The following is a 17,944-nucleotide window of genomic DNA, read 5'->3' on the forward strand; positions in this document are numbered from 1 at the left end:
AAGCGCAAAACGAACCCCCCAACAACATTCTACAGCACCACAAAGCAAAGCCAAGCCACCCCAGCAAAGCAACCCGTTTCTCAACCAGCCCGCCTCTTCCAACCCCGCCTCCACCACTTCACCCTTCCTCCCGCCTGCCCCACAAAGTCAGCACCCTACTCCAACCCCTTAAACCGCCGATTAAACTCCTCCACAGCAACCGCCACCATGCGGTAGATAAACGTGCGCCCACTCTCCTGGCCGATGGGGATAAACGGCCCGTTGGCACCACCACGAAGCGTCAAACTGAGACCAGTCCGCTCCTTGGCGATCGTCTGCACATCCTTCAGCGGAACATCCCACTCAGTCTGCAGCCGGCGGCTGCGGATGAGGAGGATGCGGGCGTAGGTGACCATGACGACCATGTCCTCGGTGGGGAGCTCGAGGTGGGCGATGTAGGCCTCGTCAAAGTACTTGCCGTTGTCGACCTGCTTGAGCCAGCTCTGGCCGAGCGCCTCGCGCTGCGAGTACGGCCGCACCACGCCGTCGGCGGGTATGTAGCGCGGCAGCCGCACGCGGTCGAGCTCGGAGCCGTCGAAGACGGTTGTCGTGTTGCGCACCCCCTCCGACACGTTTGGATGCGAAGTCGAGCACGCCGATTGCCGGCTTGGTCGCTAGCCCGACCACGCCCTTGCCGATTCCCTTGAAGAAGCCGAGGGCACCCTCCTGCTCGGCACCCTCGAGCGGTTTGCGGGCGAGGCCGCCGACGCCAGATGCGACCGAGGTGAAGAGGCTGTTGGCGCCCGCTGTGACCCCGAAGAGGGCATGTTTCGGTCGGTTGCGCGCCCGTGTGATGCGCCGCCGGTCTTGGAATTGTTTGTCCATCGTTGCCGCCGCGAGGCCCTTGGCGAAGCTACCCGTGACTTTGGAGAAGGAGTCGCTGAACCCGTAGACGGATTTCTTGAAGAAGGACCCGGCGCCGCGGGCGAGGCCCAAGCCAAAGTCCTCTGGCTTGTCGGACATGATGAGGCCCTGGTATGGCTCGTAAAAGATATCGGCAAAGCCCGAACTGATGTTGTTGAACAGCCCCACCGGGTTGCCGAGGAAGTCAGCGCTGCCCAAAATCTTGTGAATCTGGTACAGCGCCTCCTGGCTGTAGTGGTTCGAGATGTTCTGTACGAGCACTGGTATGGAGACTCGCACATTCTCCAGCATCAATGCGTTAAATCTGACTGGCGCGTCATTGATGTTGCCGAGAGCCATGGTCATGACGTTAAAGAAGAACATGACTGGGTTCTTGGACGAGGTCTTGTCCTCCACATTGACTCTCTCTGTTCGTACAAACGAGAGATCCAACTGCATTGGTTGGATGTTGAGGACCTCAAAGTAGATGTCCCTGCCTGCCTGCTGCTGCTTCGGCTGCGGAATGTCGATGTTGTCATCGCACAGCTTATCCTCTTCCGCCGTCGACGACCAGGAAGCTCCGGGGATCTTGGAGAATTCCAGGACGGCGTAGATGAAGTCCTCGTCAAGTTCCACCGTCATCTCTTGGAGAAGGACGGTGGCGTACTTGATGTACTCGACACCGTACGAGTCATCCTTGACCCGCGTGACCATGGCGTGCAGTGAGGGGTGTGCTTCGATCTCCTGTGCCCTCTTTGGAACCACACTAGGATAGAGAATCATCGGGAAGATGCCGCCATAGAGCTGGTTGTCGATTTGGATCCACTTCACGGCCAGGCTCACCGTCTGGTACATGGGTGAGTCGCTGTAGCGAAGCTGGACATCTCGGAAGGTGAGGTACGCCAATTCCTTGAGCTGCGAGTTGATCAGCGAGACGCCAATGCCGGACAGCCGCAGCTGCGCGCTGAAGCTGGTGTTGGTATCGAGCTGCTTCGCTTCGAAACCCTCCCGGCTGCTACTCGACCCTGCGTTGGACCGCTGTCGGTAAAGGCTCTTGGACTGTTTGAAGTTGGACAAGATGAGCGACTGCGTGGGCCCTTCGGCGGTCACGTTGATGTCGATAATCTTTGCTTGGCCATTTGTGCCGATGAATTTCATGGGCATCAAATTACCGATTTCCGCGAGCTTCACATGCCGCTCTTTGTTGTACGCACTGATGCATACCTCCCTGTGCTTGGCCGCTGGGAAATCCCACGCGTACGGCATGATGCTGCGTGGAGGGAGACGGTACCTAACAGCCCGCCACCCCGATCGATCCTCGACCTCGTCCTCGTCAAGGCTGGGATTGACCTGATAAAAAGTAAACTCCATATCGCTCTCGTTGCGCATTGAGAAGGGCCAGTTCCGCTGCTCCATGCTCAGATTCAAGAATATGGTAGAGTCCTCCATGAGAATCTCGACCCGGACCAGCCGCTGGCGTTGACCGGCCTTGGCAATCTTGAGATGCGTGACACCAAGGTCCGAAATGTTGAAAGGTGCCGTCCATTGGTTGTCAAATCCAGGGTAGCATAGGCACAACTGCTTGACGGCACCTCTATGCAGATAATGCAGCGGCCTAAACGCGCCAGTCTTGAGGGACATCAAACTCGAGGAGCTGGGTTCGCGGATGTTGATGTCGTCGCCAAGCTTGTTCTGGATGACGTATCTCGGAGCCAGCGTTACCGTCTTCACCATCTTGTACTTGCCCAGCCCTGAGTCGACCGTGACACCGACGTGGATCTCGGCATTCTTCCCGGTGGAATCGAGCACAACCTCGGACGTGCTTCCGATGGCATCAAAACTCTGCGGTTTGCTCCATTCCGAATCGCCGGCCTTGAGGATGGCCCGGTTCCTGTGGTCATCGCTGTTGAACGAAAACATGAGCGGCTGCGCCTTTTGATCGTTTCCGTCGGAAACGTCGATGAGTGCTTGCCCCGCCGCCGCCTTCGCATGTTGCATGAAGCTCTTGGAGCGAATGCTAACGTCAAGGCCTGTTTTGTTCAAGACCACATAGGGGCTGTAGACGGTGACTTTGAACGCACCCCCGCCATCGGGAATGCGGAAATAATGTAGCCTGAGGTTCAACGCCATATTGTTGTCGTCGCGGCACACAAGATGTGTTTCCTTCTTAAAATCATCCGTCGGGCCGGCGTTAATGATAGCAAACTCGCTTGGCTTGAACAGGGTATCCTGCATATCGATGCTGAGGAGCAGGAGATGAGACAGCTCGACCACATGAACGGGGCTGACGCCGCCCTTCCGGAGGAAATTTGACCAGTCCTTCTTTGTGCTCTTATCGTAGATTCGGTACTTGAAGTCGTAGGGGAGCAGGTTCTCCAATGTCACAGGCGCAGAGATCTTGAGACGCATATACGGATAATTCCTGTTGTCGTTAGATCCACTAATCACGTCATCAATGAAGAAAGGTTCGTACCTAGTCATCGGGTTGGACTTGTCCCAGCGTGTAGACATTTGGAAGTAGAAAGGGTCACCCTGCTCTCCCTTGCACACCAATGTCTTGGTTGGCCGCCTGAGGAGATCTTTCCACCACAGAGTATCCGTGCTCCATCCGTAACCGAAGCCAGGGTCTGGTCGAACAAGCAGGCTCTTCTCGTAGACGGCTCCGACGGGTGCTGGCCTGCTCTCACCGGGAGCGATCTTCTCGATCTTGAGCAGGTGGCCCTCGTGAGCATCATACACGCCCAGCTCGACAGGGAGATCGGTCTCGTTCTCCACCAACAGGGGACTGCGCAGCGTGACATACTTGACGTTGTCGGTGCCTAGCTTGACCTCAACCAGGAGTTTGTGCAGAACGCCGTCCGTCTTTGGCTTCAGGGCATAGAGGAACTCGCCCTCGCGTGACAGACGGATGTTCTTGACCATGTCAAAGCCACTGCCGTCGAGTTGGACAGACACGTTACTGGCACCGGCACCGTCAGCGACCATTAGGCTCTCACGCAGCTTTGCCCAGTCCTCAAAGCTCCACGGAACCTCTTGTCCATCTGTGAGACGCAGTGCTACATCTTCGCTGCTTTGTCGCTTGGCATTGACGATCACGTCGAAGCCGGTGTAGTTGCGGATGCGGTAAGGAGCCTCAACGCCGCGGGGCTTGCTGAGAACGTCTTGATCCTGCGAGAAGAAGGCAAAAGACTGTGAGAGTAGGGCAATGCTAGCGGTAGTGATGGTGATATCGAAGTTGCGCTTCGATGTCACGTCGACCGACGTGACACCGGTCTTCTGGTCGCGAGCTCCCCCAAAGCCGACTTGCCAAGGCTCGATCAGAGGCTCCCACGCAGACTTGGCGAAGTTGTAAATGTTCATGTACATCTCGAGCGCGGTTTCCGCCTTCAAATTCGACGTCCAGTTTTCGGCGCTGGCCGCGAAGTTCTTGACACTCATATCAAGAATTGGCAGCTCGTGGACGTCCCCGAGAAGCACGACCCTGACGCCGGCGACGGCAACGGTAAGCTCCTCGTGTCGAGGGGGCGGCTTGACGATGTCGTGGGGAGGTGGAACCCCGCCTCTCTGAGATACGTGGCCAGCACTCTTGCTCGTCCGCCTCGTCCTCCCCGCCACTGTCGATGAAACCTTGCCGCTTCCCGTCCTGTGTTTTAGGTTGGGCGCCTTCAGTTGTTTCGCCTTTTGGTCGGATGCCTTGTGATCGGTGTCGACCGGAGTGCCGCCTGATAGCTCGGAGGCCTTGGTGATTGTCTGCATCACGAGAAGAATATCCCGTAACGACATGCGGAGAATCAGGGGCTCGATGTCGGCATGGATTTTCGTGGTCGATGGTTGGGAGCTGTCCATCGATACTTGGACAGAGAAGTCGTCGATAATTCTGAGGCGAGAGTCGTCAAACCGATCCATGCGGCAAAGGAACATGCCGCACTGGGATACTTGGAAGGTGAGTGCGTGCTGCTGAGAAAAGACCACTTGCTTCGTCCCTAGAACGATGGCCTCAGAGCTTGTGCTCAAAGGGTTGGCAATCAGGATCACTTGGGCATCGACGACGTTAACCCGGTAGGCCAGCGTCGTTTTCGGTCCATTCTTCTTCTCTTGCGTCTGCTCCGGGGTGGGCTGGATAGCCTGGCGGCTGCTACTCTCCGAGCGTCTCCCAGAGAGGTTGGCTTGCACAGAATCCACGTCGCTCATGTCTTCGGGGCTTTCTAGTGGACTCTTCTCGGGAACGTCCGGCTCGGTACTCTGAGTTCCAACCGTGACGAACTTCTGGATGGCGAAAAGGTAGTCTAGAGCAAAAATGAAGCGAGGGCTATCGATGGCAATCATTGCGATGATGTTCCTATCCTTGCCCCCAGACATGGTAATGCTGGCCATGAGCTGCTCGACGCTTGTATTGCCGCTCGTCATAATGCGCCGGAACTTATTTGTCTCGCGGTGCCGTGTGTCGTGGATTGTAAAAGCTTGGATGACAAATTCCGCTTCCAAGCTGCCGTTGGAGTCCATCCGCGTCTTCAACCGGCTGGAGTTGAGGCTGAACTTCGACAGGCTCGCGGCATGGACATCGCCAACGGGGGCATTCTCCGGGGCATTGATCAACTCCAAACCGATTTCGTTGACCGTGAAGATGAGATCCAACTTCGTCCAGGCCTCCCCGTGAGTCCCAAGCTCGGGGTTCATGTCTATCAGTTGCTCGTTCGTATTACTGCCCCCATAGCCTGGCATCGTCCTGGCGCGCTGGAGGGTGGCATTGTCGACATCCCTCTCGGCGTCCGCGGTGTGCTGTTCGAGATCCCCAGAAAATGCAGCAGGCGCCGATCTTGAAATCTCGAGGAGGGAGTTAAGTTGGTATGGAGTGATTCGGAGATTAAAATCTGTCATGGAGCTCTGCACTTCGAGGTCTGGCCGCTTCACGCCGGGCCTGTGCTCAGCATATGTGATGTTGAACCCAAGGTCGACATGGTCAATGAGTTCCAGTTCTTCTTCGCGGTCATCACTGTAATGGAAGTTGGACGTCAGCCTGATGTTGCGGATGCCGGCCGAGAGCTTCATGGCGATGTCCGAATCTTCCGAGTCGTCGAGTGGCGCAAACTTGTTCTGAGCGTAGATCTCTCCCAGGTAAGCCGTAATGACATCGCGTTGAGGTCTTTCTGGGACCACCGCGCGGGGGAAGACGACGATGGGGGTCTTGACGATAACATCGAACTTGATCCGGCTTTGGCTCTGCTGCAACTGATTGGCTTGGTTGGCGGCGGCCTGGCGGGCGGCGTTGTAGATGGCCTGCATTTTGCCGAATTTGACGAGGAAGTCGACAATCTTGCGGAATGGCTCTTCGACAAAGTTCACCTTGACTGATCCGGCCCGCAAGAAGATGGACGAATCGTAGCCTGGGTACTGTTCGAATTTCGAGGGATCGAAGGTCTCGTAGCGGAAATCGGCAAGTTCGTTGCCTTGGATGGTAACGAGCTGGCGCAAACTCGAGTCCTCGGCAACACCCAAATTAACATCGTCCACCAGGCTCAAGTCGCCAAGCTTCGTCGAAACACGCATTGATCGGCCGAGCAGGAACACACCAACGTCGGCGTGGTTGAAGGACAAGGTGGCCAGCCGGATGCCGTCGTTATTAAGGATCAGTCTGATAGTTTTGAGATCCACCTTGACTCTGATGGCACCGCCTTCGGGCTGCTGAACCGGTGAGGGTGGTTCAACATCGATATCCGTCTCCGACTCCTGGTCCGTAATAGCCTTTTGGCGAGCGGCGGCAGCAGACTGGTTGTTCGTGAACGTGAGCAGAATAAAGTCAAGCAGGGTGAGCAGGGTCTTGCGTGTCACCACCAGGTTGATAGTGGAGATGGCGACGTCGACATTGGTCTCGACCCCCTCGTAAACGGTCATGAACTCCGGTGACTCCTTCTTGACTCTAATGAACTTGACATGCACAAGGTCCCTCGCTTGTTTACGATCCTCGACATCGCCCGATGATACGATAGACTTGAACTCGGCTGGCGGATTTTCGACGAAGTCATCGACCGTCACGGATCCCAGGGTAACGTCTGCGCCCATGTCAAAAGGCCTGAGGTTGAACTCGACCCCAAAATGCTCGGCGACGAGCTCAACAAGCAACTGATCCGGTTTTTGCCTTTGGGGATCGCTGCGGTAGAGGGAGCCGCGAAGCTTATCGACGGTGAACTTGAACTCGAAGATGCGCTGCTGTACCCGCAGTTGCTCATCCGGGGAGCCGTCTTTGGCATCCTCAAACTCATCATCGTCATCCAAGTCGTCGTCATCGTCGATGATGATGGCTTCCTGGTGTGTTTTGAACGGGAGCAACTGCGTAGAGATTCTTCTCGCACTTTGCCTACGCGATCCGGAAGATGCGTTGCTCTCAACACGGGGTCTTTTGGGTTGCGTGCCCGCCCGTGAAGGCTGGTCCTGATCCCCACCAAGCTTGGGTATGGCAACATCGATGATGCGCATCATCGTCTTGTACTTGGAGTCCGACGCGCTGACCTGGAGAACGGGCATGTGGCCGGAAACCTTGAATTTGGTGAGGTTGGGGGCTTTGGGAAGGATCGATGCCTCGACGACAAAGTCGACATTGATCTTGTCGACAATATGGAGCGTGAGCCGGTCATCCTTTTCCACCAGCTGCTGTTTGGTTTCCTCCACTGACGGCCCGATCAGGACTTGGGTCGATGTCAACTTGACGAGGAACCGGTCGTACATCAGAGACTCGAGCTGTTTAAGGTCCTGGTCCGTGTGTGTTTGAGCCTTCGACCTGACCTCCTTCGTCGTCTCCTTGTCCACTAATTCGCTCGTCACACTGATGTGGCCGGCGTCGAGGATCACACAAGCGGTGCTCTGACTCGTGATGGTCTCTGGGACGATAATGAGGGGCGCCTGCAAATCCAGCTTGGCATTGACAGTCTTGTGTTCCTCGAGGGCAAACTGGAGACCAGCCCTTGTCTGCTCACGGAATCCTTCGACGGTTGCGCCCGCGGTCTCCATGAGGGCATTGATCGACTCCATGTGACGCTCTGGGGGGCGGAAGAAGTCGGCAACTCCGACAACAACATGCGGATTCCAGACGATCTCGAGCGGCTTCAGCTTTGCGGTTACGGCAATGTCGGCTTGGTCATCCAAAGGATTCTGCTCCAGCTGGAACTGGAAGAAGGCCTCGTCGTTGATCTGAGCGAGTTCGGCAATGGACAAGCGCTTTTGTGCCTTTTGTGTGGGCGCATCCTTCACGCGAACAATCTCCTTGTACACGCTCCTCGGGGTAGTTCCATCGTTGACGCGGAGGCCTCCCAGGCTGAGGTCCATGAGGAAAGAGTCGGGGCGTTGGAGGCCCTTGGCTTTGAAGACGTCGAAGTGGAGGCTAATGAGGTCTCTTGCGTCTCCGTGGGGGCTCTGCTTGAGCGTGAAGCTGCCCGTGCTTAGTGAAGTCTCAATCTGCATCTTGACAGTGTCCCGGGGCTCATCGACGGCGGCGGCTAGCGCGGTCTTCTCGTCCCAGTCAATGACCTCGTAAAGCTCTTTCCGTTGCTCTTCTGTGATCCGTGTATTCTCCATCTCGTCTTGTTTCTCCGTGTTCTGTGGCTTAGCCCCCCATACCCAAGAAAGCCAACCCTGCTGTTGCTCTTCTTGGGCCGGCGGGCGATTCTTGAGGGCTTCGGCATTTTCCTTCTTAAGCTGGTTACGGGCCAGGGAGCGCCAGAATCGAAGATCCTCGTAGCCAAGCTTCCACTCCAACTTGTTCATGTCATCGTTTTCAGGGGGTGTCAGCGGCTGGTTCTGCTTCTTCTTCTTGAACAGCTCGATATATCGATGTCTGTCGTCCCTCCGTTCTCGGAAGTAGTCCCAGGACCATCGTCGGTTGCGCTCATGGATCTTGCCTAGCACGGCATTGCCGGCGAACTTGAGCCACGCACGCGGGTCCTCCTTGGGTGTAACCCCCTTCGGCTGGTACTTCTTGTACTCTTGGTGGCGGATGAAGTAGTGGAACAGGTCTACCATCATCAAGGCATCCCGGTACTGCTGGTCGTCTAGGACCAAACCGATTTCGTCGAACAGCAGGTTGGACTTGAACTTGGGGACTTGCGGATCTCCCGTCTTGTCGAGCTCAATCTTAGCCTGGCCTGAGACGGGCCTGAGGATAAATTGATGGCCGGCAGAGACGTCGTTGTCGCTCCTCACGATCATGGTCTTGAAGTTCTGTAGCATCTCGTCATGCGGCGTCACTTCGGCACCCGGCGTGCGTGCCTCACGGCCGGGTCCCATGAGCTTGGTATCAGTGTTCCAGTACACAGCCAGGGATTCCAATGTGGCAAGCTTGTGGGTTGTCTTGGACGAGTCCTGGATGAACGTGGGTGTCCATTGGCCATCGGTGCTGACAGCGCTAAACTCCTCGAGTGTGACGCCCAAGGCGAAAGGATGGCCGGGCGCGGAGATGGCATCTTCGTATCGGACGTGGATGTTCTTCACGGTGACCTGCAGGTTGTCGACGATTTTGGTAACCAGGCTCTCGGTGAAACTCTGGGTACGCTTCTGCTCCTCCGGGCTGAGGCCCTCCTGCGATCTCTCCTTCAACAACTCGGCCGAGTCAAGCTTTTCCATCTTTATCCTCTGTTTCCGGCGGTCTTCCTCCTCCTCGTCGTACTCGGCCTCTTCCTTGGGGGAGGCAAGCAGGAACACGTCCTCAATGAAGACCTTGACCGGGGCGCCGCGCAGGTTGGACCAAGGAATGACCAGTGTAAGCTCGCCGAGATGGCCCTCGACCACGTTGATAGGCAGTTTCAGCTGGTCGAGAGCCTCCCTGCGGAGTTCGAGGTCGCGTAGCTTGACATCGCCAGACCAAATGCCAACCTTGAGCTGTGTTGGATCAAAGTTCTTGACATACATGCCCAGGAAGCGGTTCAGAAGCCCCGCGACCAGGCCTTCCAACATCCTGAATGTGGGGTGCCGTAACCCGGGCAGGGGAAAGGTAAATCGGTGTCTATGTCGCGGTTCTCGGGGGCGTCATCTGCGGGCGTTGTTGTCGGGCAATGTGTGGGGGTTCTCGACGGATGCGCTCGTCGTCGATCCGGGTGTATAAGGGTTCCCGGTGGCTTGACTTAAATCATCGGGGAGAAGACGAGAATAACAGCCCTAGGGTGTACTGGGACCCTCGATGGTCAGCGAGAAGCTCGAAACGTTGGGTTGGTTAGGTGGCTAGTGGTGCAAAGGAGGGGGAGGGGCCGAGGGGATGGAAATGGGGCACAAGACGCGAGAGGGAACCAACCAAAAAAACGGAGACAGCGAATCGCAGTGGTAAATTGCTAGAGTACAAAAGCGATGGTAACGCCAAAATGCATTGGATTGGAAAAACCAGAAAAACTGGCGGGTTGGTGATTGTTTTCCAGGCTCTCGCGTGGTGCTGCTAATGACGATGGATCGTCCCCTGCCCAGTTGCTGCCCTGCCCACTCGCCCACTGCCGCCAAACCCGAAGCTCGGACCATCGACGCGTGTGCCAAGGAGGGGCTGTCGAGTCCGAGTCCCTGTAAATGCATCCTCGACCCTTGAACAACACCGCGTGTCTTGAAGTATTGGGAGTGTACGAGTCTGAACCGTTGCATACACGATAACTGAAATAGAATATCTCCTCTACATTATAATGATATTATACTGTCTAAGTTTAGACGGAAGTCACGTAGATTATTTCCAGTCTCCAAGCTCACATTGAAGTCTCTGATTCCTTCTTGCCAAGCACATAACGTCGGTTGACCTTCCTAATTCCACGGCAGGGGCTGCCTTAACCAACATCCCACTCCAAGCTCCAAGCAGCCGAGCTCTTCGCTCCCACCAACCATTACGTCATGACCATCATTGCAGCAATTTGGACTGCGTGCCTGCCTTGCACAGTTGCACCTGCATCAAAAACATGGAAACAGCCAGGTCGCTGGTCGTGCCGTTAATCATGCCAGTGCATTTATGTGGTGTTTTTTCCAATTGCGATATTAGTATCCAACGGCCGTACCTTCGTGCGACTCCCAATAATTAAATCCCATGTTTTTTGCTTGCAAGTTCCGTCGCGTACTCCGAGTCCCTGATCCCTGGTCAACACCATCGCCATTGCTATTAAACACGTTGTAAAACGCGAAAGGCTCAAAACCACGGCTCGTATCCAGATTTGGATCATCCCAGCTTCGGCATTGTCCATTGTTAAAACTCTCCGAAATCTACCATGCTCGCAGCTACAATGCGGGCCGCTCGGCCCTTGAGGATACAGTCCCAGACCTTCGCGGTCGCAAGTCGGGCACAACCATCCGTCCCATTCACAACACGAACTCCCTCTTCATCCCGTCTCGGGCGGGGCAAAATCTCCCCATTCGGGCCTCTTCAGACCACCTTCCGGGCGCGCTCATCCACAAAACCCCCATTACAACCGAACAAGATCGATAGGGAGCATGAAAAAGAGGTGGCGCAAAAGAAGCTTGAGTCCCGGCCGGACGAGGTGACAAGCTCATCAACTGTGCGGCAAGTCTTCGAGGAAAGCCAGGCGCCGGCAGAAAGTAACCCGGATATCATGGTAGGGTTGAAAAGTGACCTAGTATGTTCTCCCCTGGTTCCTCTCCTCTTTTCTGCCCCGTTCGTAAACTCACGCTGTGGACAGAACACCGTCAAGGATACGTTCGCGCTCGCCTCGGTCCCACGAGAGGCATTTGGCCTTGGCCTTGCCGGCACGCTTCCATACCTAGCCACCTCCCTCTCCACCGTCGTGCTCTCCTGGAACCTGAACATGGAATGGCCGACGCAATCGAGTTTCATCAATGCCTTCCTATTCAACCATGAAGCGGCCGCGCATTGGCTCCACATCCTCGAACCCATCCAGGTCGGGTACGGAGCCGTCATCATCTCTTTCCTCGGCGCCATACACTGGGGGCTAGAGTTCGGCGAGAGACAAGCTGCCGAGGACCGCACGCGTCTCCGGTACGGCATCGGCGTGCTCGCGCCCGCGGTGGCGTGGCCGACCATCTACATGCCCATCGAGTGGGCGCTGACCACCCAGTTCGCCGCCTTCTGCGCCCTCTATTTCACCGACTCCCGCGCGACCGTCAAGGGCTGGGCCCCGGCGTGGTATGGTTCGTACCGGTTCGTGCTGACCGCCGTGGTGGGCGGCGCGATCCTCATCAGCCTCATCGGCCGTGCCAAGGTGGGTGAGGGGGCAAACCGTCTCACGACGGGCGAGTTGGCGGAGAGCCTCAAAACGACGCCTAGTTCCGGGGACAAGAGCCGCGATTGGAGTAAGGAGGAGGAGGAAGAGAGGGAGAGAATTCACAAGGAGCAGAAGAAGGAAGAGGAAGAGAAGAAGCAGAAGGCTGAGGAGGAGAAGAAGGCTAAGGAGAAAGATACTAAGGAGGGGGAGGCGAAGAAGGAGGGCGGAGCGAAATCGAAGGAACAGGATGCAGGTGACATAACGGGTCAGGGCAAGGAAAACGACGAAGGCCAGAAGCAGGGCTGAGAAACGGACGAAAGAGGCGGAGATTAGACAGTACCTAATGAAGCAGAGGTCTTGAGAAGTGGGAACAGTATTAATTGCTTCTCGGTGCAAAGTCCGACAGTAGGTAGCTACCCTTGGAGGATGCCACGGTGCGTCGAGATCGGGGAATGAACGCCTGGGGTCACTTTTCAAGGGGTCTTCAGAGGCCATATTATAGTTAATATCTCATATGATCAACACACATGACCTTTTCTCTCCCGCTGCCATGGTATTCTGAATATTTATAGAGAAACCCTAGTTTAGTCCCCCAATCTCACAACACTGCACAACCACAGGGCGGATCAGGTGCTGTGAGGCTAGCCCGGGGTTGCTCACATTATTACTAATTTTCTTGATGGCAGCAACCACCGGCTGAGACAACGTCAATATCGTGCCATTACTGGGCGGTATTTCGCTAATCATATTGGTAGCAGGAGAAGGAGCAGCTAATGGTTGACAGGAAGGTATATCGCAGGTCTGGGAAGGTCCTCTGGGCCTTGGGATTTTCGTCCGTGAGGCAGATTAAACTCTGAACCTCCTTCTATTCCATGCTCAGCTTTTTATCACTTATTTCTCCGACCCTCACGCTATTCCCCAAGGTCTTCGGCCAAGACCCTGAGCTTAATCAACCATTATCGTTACCGTAACACTGTTAACCCCTTGCCTTGACCTCTCTTCCTATTCGAAACATTTCACCCTTAAACGGATAACAACTTCCGCACTCACCGGACTGTCTGTTCCACCATGGGCCAAAAGCAGACGGTGCAGCAACCCAATCCCAACTCGCCCCTTGGCCAGCCCGGCCCTCATGGCTACCCGATGCGCTTCGGAGTGCGCCTGGCCGGGTTCAAAGGGTTCAAAATCTACGGTGCCAATCCCAAGCAGCCCTGCCACTACGTCGAACTGCACACACGGCGCCAGATCCTCCATGAAAGCGCCCGCAGAAAGGACCGCAGCCCAGCTATAGTCACCGTCAACGAGAACTGGCCGTCGTGGTCTCTCTTTCCACTCGACGACGAATCCGCCACCTTCACCATCACGGTGCACAACAACGTAAAGCAAGCCACCCCCAGTCCGGATGGCAGCAGCACCCCCGAATCCGAGGCCGGCGAATCCCAAACCGCCGAAGGGGAAGCCGCCGAAGGGGAAGCTGCCGCCGACCTGATCACCGACCTGATCATCGACATGGACCACACCCGCTGCCGGCCGGTCACGTTCCAGTTCACCCTGCCCATTCCATCCCCACAAACTGATGGCAGCACTACCTCCACCACAACCCTCGAGACATTCGAATGGCGACGCGCACCACAAGCCTGCCAAGAAACGCGCGGCATCCGCAAGAAGACGCTCCCGCCGCTCGAAACCGGCGACGACCGGCTGCCGGAGGAGAAGTTCGTGTACGCGCCATCGGGGTCGGTGCTGGTACGCCTGGGGGGGAGCGGCGCGGGGGACGGCAGTAGCAGCAGCAGCGCGCGCTGCACACCAGGCCGCGACCGCCCCCTGGGGTTCACGCGCGACGGCGAGGAGATCGTGGCGTCGTACACGGCGTCGCGCGACTACCGCGCGTGGTACTACTTCCAGTTCTGGGGCGCCGGCGCCACGGGCGAGCTGGGCGAGGCGTTCACCCATGTCGCTGTCATGAGTGGCATGGCTGTCTATCAGGACGAGGAGGCCGAGCGCGCAAAGCGGCGCACCAAGCGCTCGTCGGATGTGCACGGGACGAAGCCGGCCGTCTCGACGGGCTTGCCGCGCAGGAGGGATGGGCTCGGTCGGGCGCCCGGGCATGGGGTGCATCTTGTGCAGCATGGGACGCATGCGCCGGGGCATTTGGCGGCGCAGTGTGGCATGCGGTGATGTTCGGGGGGTTCCTAGGACGTTAGTTTAACCTAAAATCTCTCACTCTGTCTTCAAGTTGGGCAGGGCTCCGTTGGGGATAATGGAAGTTGTATCCTGTGCCTTCGCTGTGTGCAGTAACTATACAGTAAAGCTGTGTATTCTCCTTCCCATCGGTTCATTGTATCTCGTCGAGACATCTCCTTAGACCTCTGCTCCTAACATCCTGGATTTTGAGATAAGCAGGTGAGCTTTGAGACTAGAACATCGAACTGTGAAAGATCAATCCTCTGTTATAACCCCCTGTCCAAATCGATCGGATTACCCACACAAACATCCGCAGCTCGGCACAAGCACTGTTTAAGGTTGCATGAGCTGACCGCCGTTTTCGTCAAGCGGTGTTGTTCTGGAACCCTCAGCTCTCTCCCCCCCGGTTAGCGTGCCAGCCATAAGCCACACACTTCAAGGCTGCTGCGGCTCACCAACGAAGCAAATAAAGTGATTATTCAGCCGGGACGGCGCGGGCATGGGGTTGGGACCGAAGCTAATCCGAATTCTGCTCAGCTTCATCTCAAATCTTACTCCTTGCGTGGCCCCCATGGCGTGACTCGGACTTTGAGAGAAGCTGAAATGAAAGCGGGCCAGGCATTGAAAGGCTGGCCAAAATGTCTCGATTGGGTTCTGCGAATGTCTCAGTCACCAACCCAACCGCTATGAGTCCAACACCTGTTGTGTGTTCATGGTTTTGCCCGAGTCATTTTTTTTGCGCTTCCATGACCACAAAATTTCAGCACAGAACGACAAGAAACAAGTGATGACAATGTTGTTGTGACCGCCAACGTCTTGCGCTCTCAGGTGCATGATTCATCACGCCAGCTCCCCTCAACAATCCTCACCGGAAGACCTGAACCCATCCTGTTAGGCTGTTGCTCAGGCACCGCCGGTGCAACTCACTCACCTCGGCTCACGATCAGTCAAAATGCTCGTCGCACTGCCAACCCGGCGCGTGCTGATGAGCCTGGCCATCACCACCGTCGCAAGCCTTCTCATTCTTGGGGTGGTGTTGCCTTCGTCTCGGATCACCCTCCGCGACCTGGTCACCCAAAAGTTAACGCCGGCGGCTCCGACTCCCCCAACGCCACCAACACCAAAAGTCGAGAAACCACCGCCACCGCCGCCGCCGCCAAAAACGAAATCAAAATACAAACCCACCCCAACCTACCTCCCGCCCCCGATCAAGGACAACTTCCCCCTCCTCGCTACCTCGACCTCCCTCCCCCCAGTCCCCAAATGGAACCAACCGCGCGAAAACGCCTACAAGGACTATGACCTCCCCCTCCCGCCCCCCCTGCTCATCGGCTTCACCCGCAACTGGCCCATCCTCCTCCAAGCCGTCGTCAGCTACATCACCGCGGGCTGGCCGCCCTCGCAGATCTACGTCGTCGAAAACACCGGCGCGCAGCAAGCCAACACTCGCGGCCAGCTAACCCTCCAGAACCCACTCTTCCTCAACCACACAGCCCTCAAGACACTAGGGGTCAACATCATCCAAACCCCCACGCTCCTCAGCTTCGCGCAGCTGCAGAACTTCTTCCTCGCCGAGACCTACACCCGCGAGTGGCCCTACTTCTTCTGGAGCCACATGGACGTGCTGGCGCTGTCGTTCGAGGCCGGGGAGGACGGCGTCACGCCGCCGTACGACCAGCCGGGGTACGGCTCGCTGTACGAGCTGGCGCTAGCGGCGCTGCAGGATGCGAGGGAGGGGGCCGAGGCGGAGGGGGCCGAGGAGAGGAAGCGGAAGTGGGGGTTGAGATTCTTTTCGTATGACCACCTGACGCTGGTTAACCCGGCGGCGTATGAGGATGTCGGGGGGTGGGATACGATGATTCCGTATTATCTGACGGATTGTGATATGCTTGGGAGGTTGACGATGCGGGGGTGGGGGATTGAGGATGTGTCGGTGGGGATTATCACGGATGTTGCGTCGACGTTGGAGGATCTGAGCGCGTTGTACCGTGTTGAGGGAGTGCCGGTTGGGTTTGTGGATCCGAATCCACCGCCGCCAAAAAAGGAGGAGGGGGACAAGAAAGGGGGGAAACCGAAAAGGGATGCGCCAACGGAGGATGGGGAGAAAAATGATGACCCGAATCTGGCCAAGTGGGATGCTCTAAGGGAAACAGCAGCCCAGATGTACGGTATGTTGTGGCACTGCTGACGTCGTTCCCGTTTAGTGAGTCCTGACGACTGACCTTGGGTGTTTAGATCACAAATATGGCGACCGCGAGCGCAACACCTGGCAAGTGGCCCAGCACGGCGGTGAGGGTGAGCCGTTTTACTACCACCCGGCTGGCCTCGCTGAGGCACTCGACTTGATCACCGAGACTGGGAGGGAGGTTTACCGGCGCAAATGGGGGCATCGGGATTGTGACTTATCAGACACCGACCGAAAGTTTGATGATGCGTGGAAGGTCGAGAAAGACTGGTAGACGACTAGACCGATGATAACGATGGGTGCTAGCCTGCTAGGCGGACATTTTTACTCGTTTTCACAAGCAAATATAAGATCACTGCTATATTGCCGTTGCCTTCCACCTGAGTCACATATTACCTAGTATTCGCCGTCGGTGATCATCTTGGGTTGCCATCTTGGTCAAGATTTCATGGTCTGAGTCGCTAAATGTCTTTATCGACTGTCCTCTTAGTATAGGTACCATGATATTACGGCTTCCGCATTATGGGCATCTTATCAGTCCGAGTCGTCTGCCATCACCAAGGCCAAGTCCTGGCTTGACATATGCCCGGTGACGTCGTTCAAGGTTCTTGGCAACAGCGGCATCCGCTTCAAGTTGAAAAACATGAATTGAACTTCGGGTAAGGCCCCTGGGCCTCTGGAAGCCCGCCGATTTAATCACATGTCGCCATTCTCCCGCAAACTCTCCCCTTCGAGCAGTCAGTGGTGTAGAGTACAGACGGCCTGAGTGCTTTGGGGAATGTGGTTGGGGTTTGAGCCTCTCGGGTATTTGATGATCTTCCTGATTTGGCATCTCCGAGGCGGCTGCGGTAACCAGGTACTTGACTGCGACATTGTTCCCATAACGGGTAGCGGGAAATAAATCCAACGGCGTTCATTTGAATGAATCGACGAATAAATGAAGACAACAATGCATTGGTGTCGCTTGCTTGAACGTGACTAAAACGGAAGGAGGAGGGTAGCGGTCGGATGGGTCGGCCCCTCCTTCCCCCAACGCCCATCGATCAGTTGTTGGTGGCATTCACGCGTCAGGATCGCTGTTTCGGGAAGGACATTATCCGAAAACTTCCAAATACCTACCGATCCGACATTTCTCGGTGTCTTCCCGCTCTTACCGACGGAAGACTTCTGCCCTCTGCCCGATGGGACCGGGGTCGCCGCGACTGGGAAAGTTGGTGTTGATGTTGACGCAGACTGAAGCATGTGAACGACCCCTCTCATTTGCTATTCCTGGCTGCGGGGAGGCACGGAAGCGCAGTCTCCAGCTCTGCCATGTGGCTCTCCCAATTTCGCGCCTAATGTGGGGGTCCCAGCCCTCCTGCCGCCGCAGGACACCGCCGCGACGGAACGGCCACGAAAACGGAGCCACCTGGCGCCTAATTGTCGTGGCAAGCCCAACAACAAGACTCGCTGTCATGGACAACAGACGACCAGCGCATGGGCTGTGCAGAGATGGCCAACG

General features: G+C 56.4%; 4 protein-coding genes across 4 annotated transcripts; 3 read left to right on the plus strand and 1 right to left on the minus strand.

Moving 5' to 3' along the window:
• Positions 1-37: 37 nt before the first annotated feature.
• B0H64DRAFT_389102 (uncharacterized protein) lies at positions 38-10,037 on the minus strand. The gene is made up of 6 exons (XM_062803310.1): positions 3,356-10,037; positions 3,197-3,304; positions 3,032-3,166; positions 2,605-2,995; positions 634-2,574; positions 38-602 (listed from the first exon to the last, which is right to left on the minus strand). The coding sequence occupies exons 1-6, from the start codon at positions 9,823-9,825 to the stop codon at positions 156-158; spliced, it is 9,492 nt and encodes a 3,163-aa protein (XP_062663111.1). The 5' UTR covers positions 9,826-10,037; the 3' UTR covers positions 38-155.
• Positions 10,038-10,735: 698 nt separating this feature from the next.
• On the plus strand, positions 10,736-12,468 carry B0H64DRAFT_389103 (uncharacterized protein). Its single transcript, XM_062803311.1, has 2 exons — positions 10,736-11,468; positions 11,532-12,468. The coding sequence occupies exons 1-2, from the start codon at positions 11,103-11,105 to the stop codon at positions 12,378-12,380; spliced, it is 1,215 nt and encodes a 404-aa protein (XP_062663112.1). The 5' UTR covers positions 10,736-11,102; the 3' UTR covers positions 12,381-12,468.
• Positions 12,469-12,872: 404 nt separating this feature from the next.
• On the plus strand, positions 12,873-14,825 carry B0H64DRAFT_455695 (uncharacterized protein). The gene is made up of 2 exons (XM_062807314.1): positions 12,873-14,166; positions 14,311-14,825. Exons 1-2 carry the CDS (start codon positions 13,143-13,145, stop codon positions 14,370-14,372), a joined length of 1,086 nt encoding a protein of 361 aa, XP_062663113.1. The 5' UTR covers positions 12,873-13,142; the 3' UTR covers positions 14,373-14,825.
• B0H64DRAFT_102593 (uncharacterized protein) lies at positions 14,826-16,840 on the plus strand. The gene is made up of 2 exons (XM_062797675.1): positions 14,826-16,426; positions 16,494-16,840. The coding sequence occupies exons 1-2, from the start codon at positions 15,211-15,213 to the stop codon at positions 16,715-16,717; spliced, it is 1,440 nt and encodes a 479-aa protein (XP_062663114.1). The 5' UTR covers positions 14,826-15,210; the 3' UTR covers positions 16,718-16,840.
• The last annotated feature ends 1,104 nt before the right edge of the window (positions 16,841-17,944 follow it).

The sequence above is a fragment of the Chaetomium fimeti genome, assembly GCF_033439085.1.
Source record: "Chaetomium fimeti strain CBS 168.71 chromosome Unknown B0H64scaffold_2, whole genome shotgun sequence".
Taxonomy (NCBI): Eukaryota; Fungi; Ascomycota; class Sordariomycetes; order Sordariales; family Chaetomiaceae; genus Chaetomium; species Chaetomium fimeti.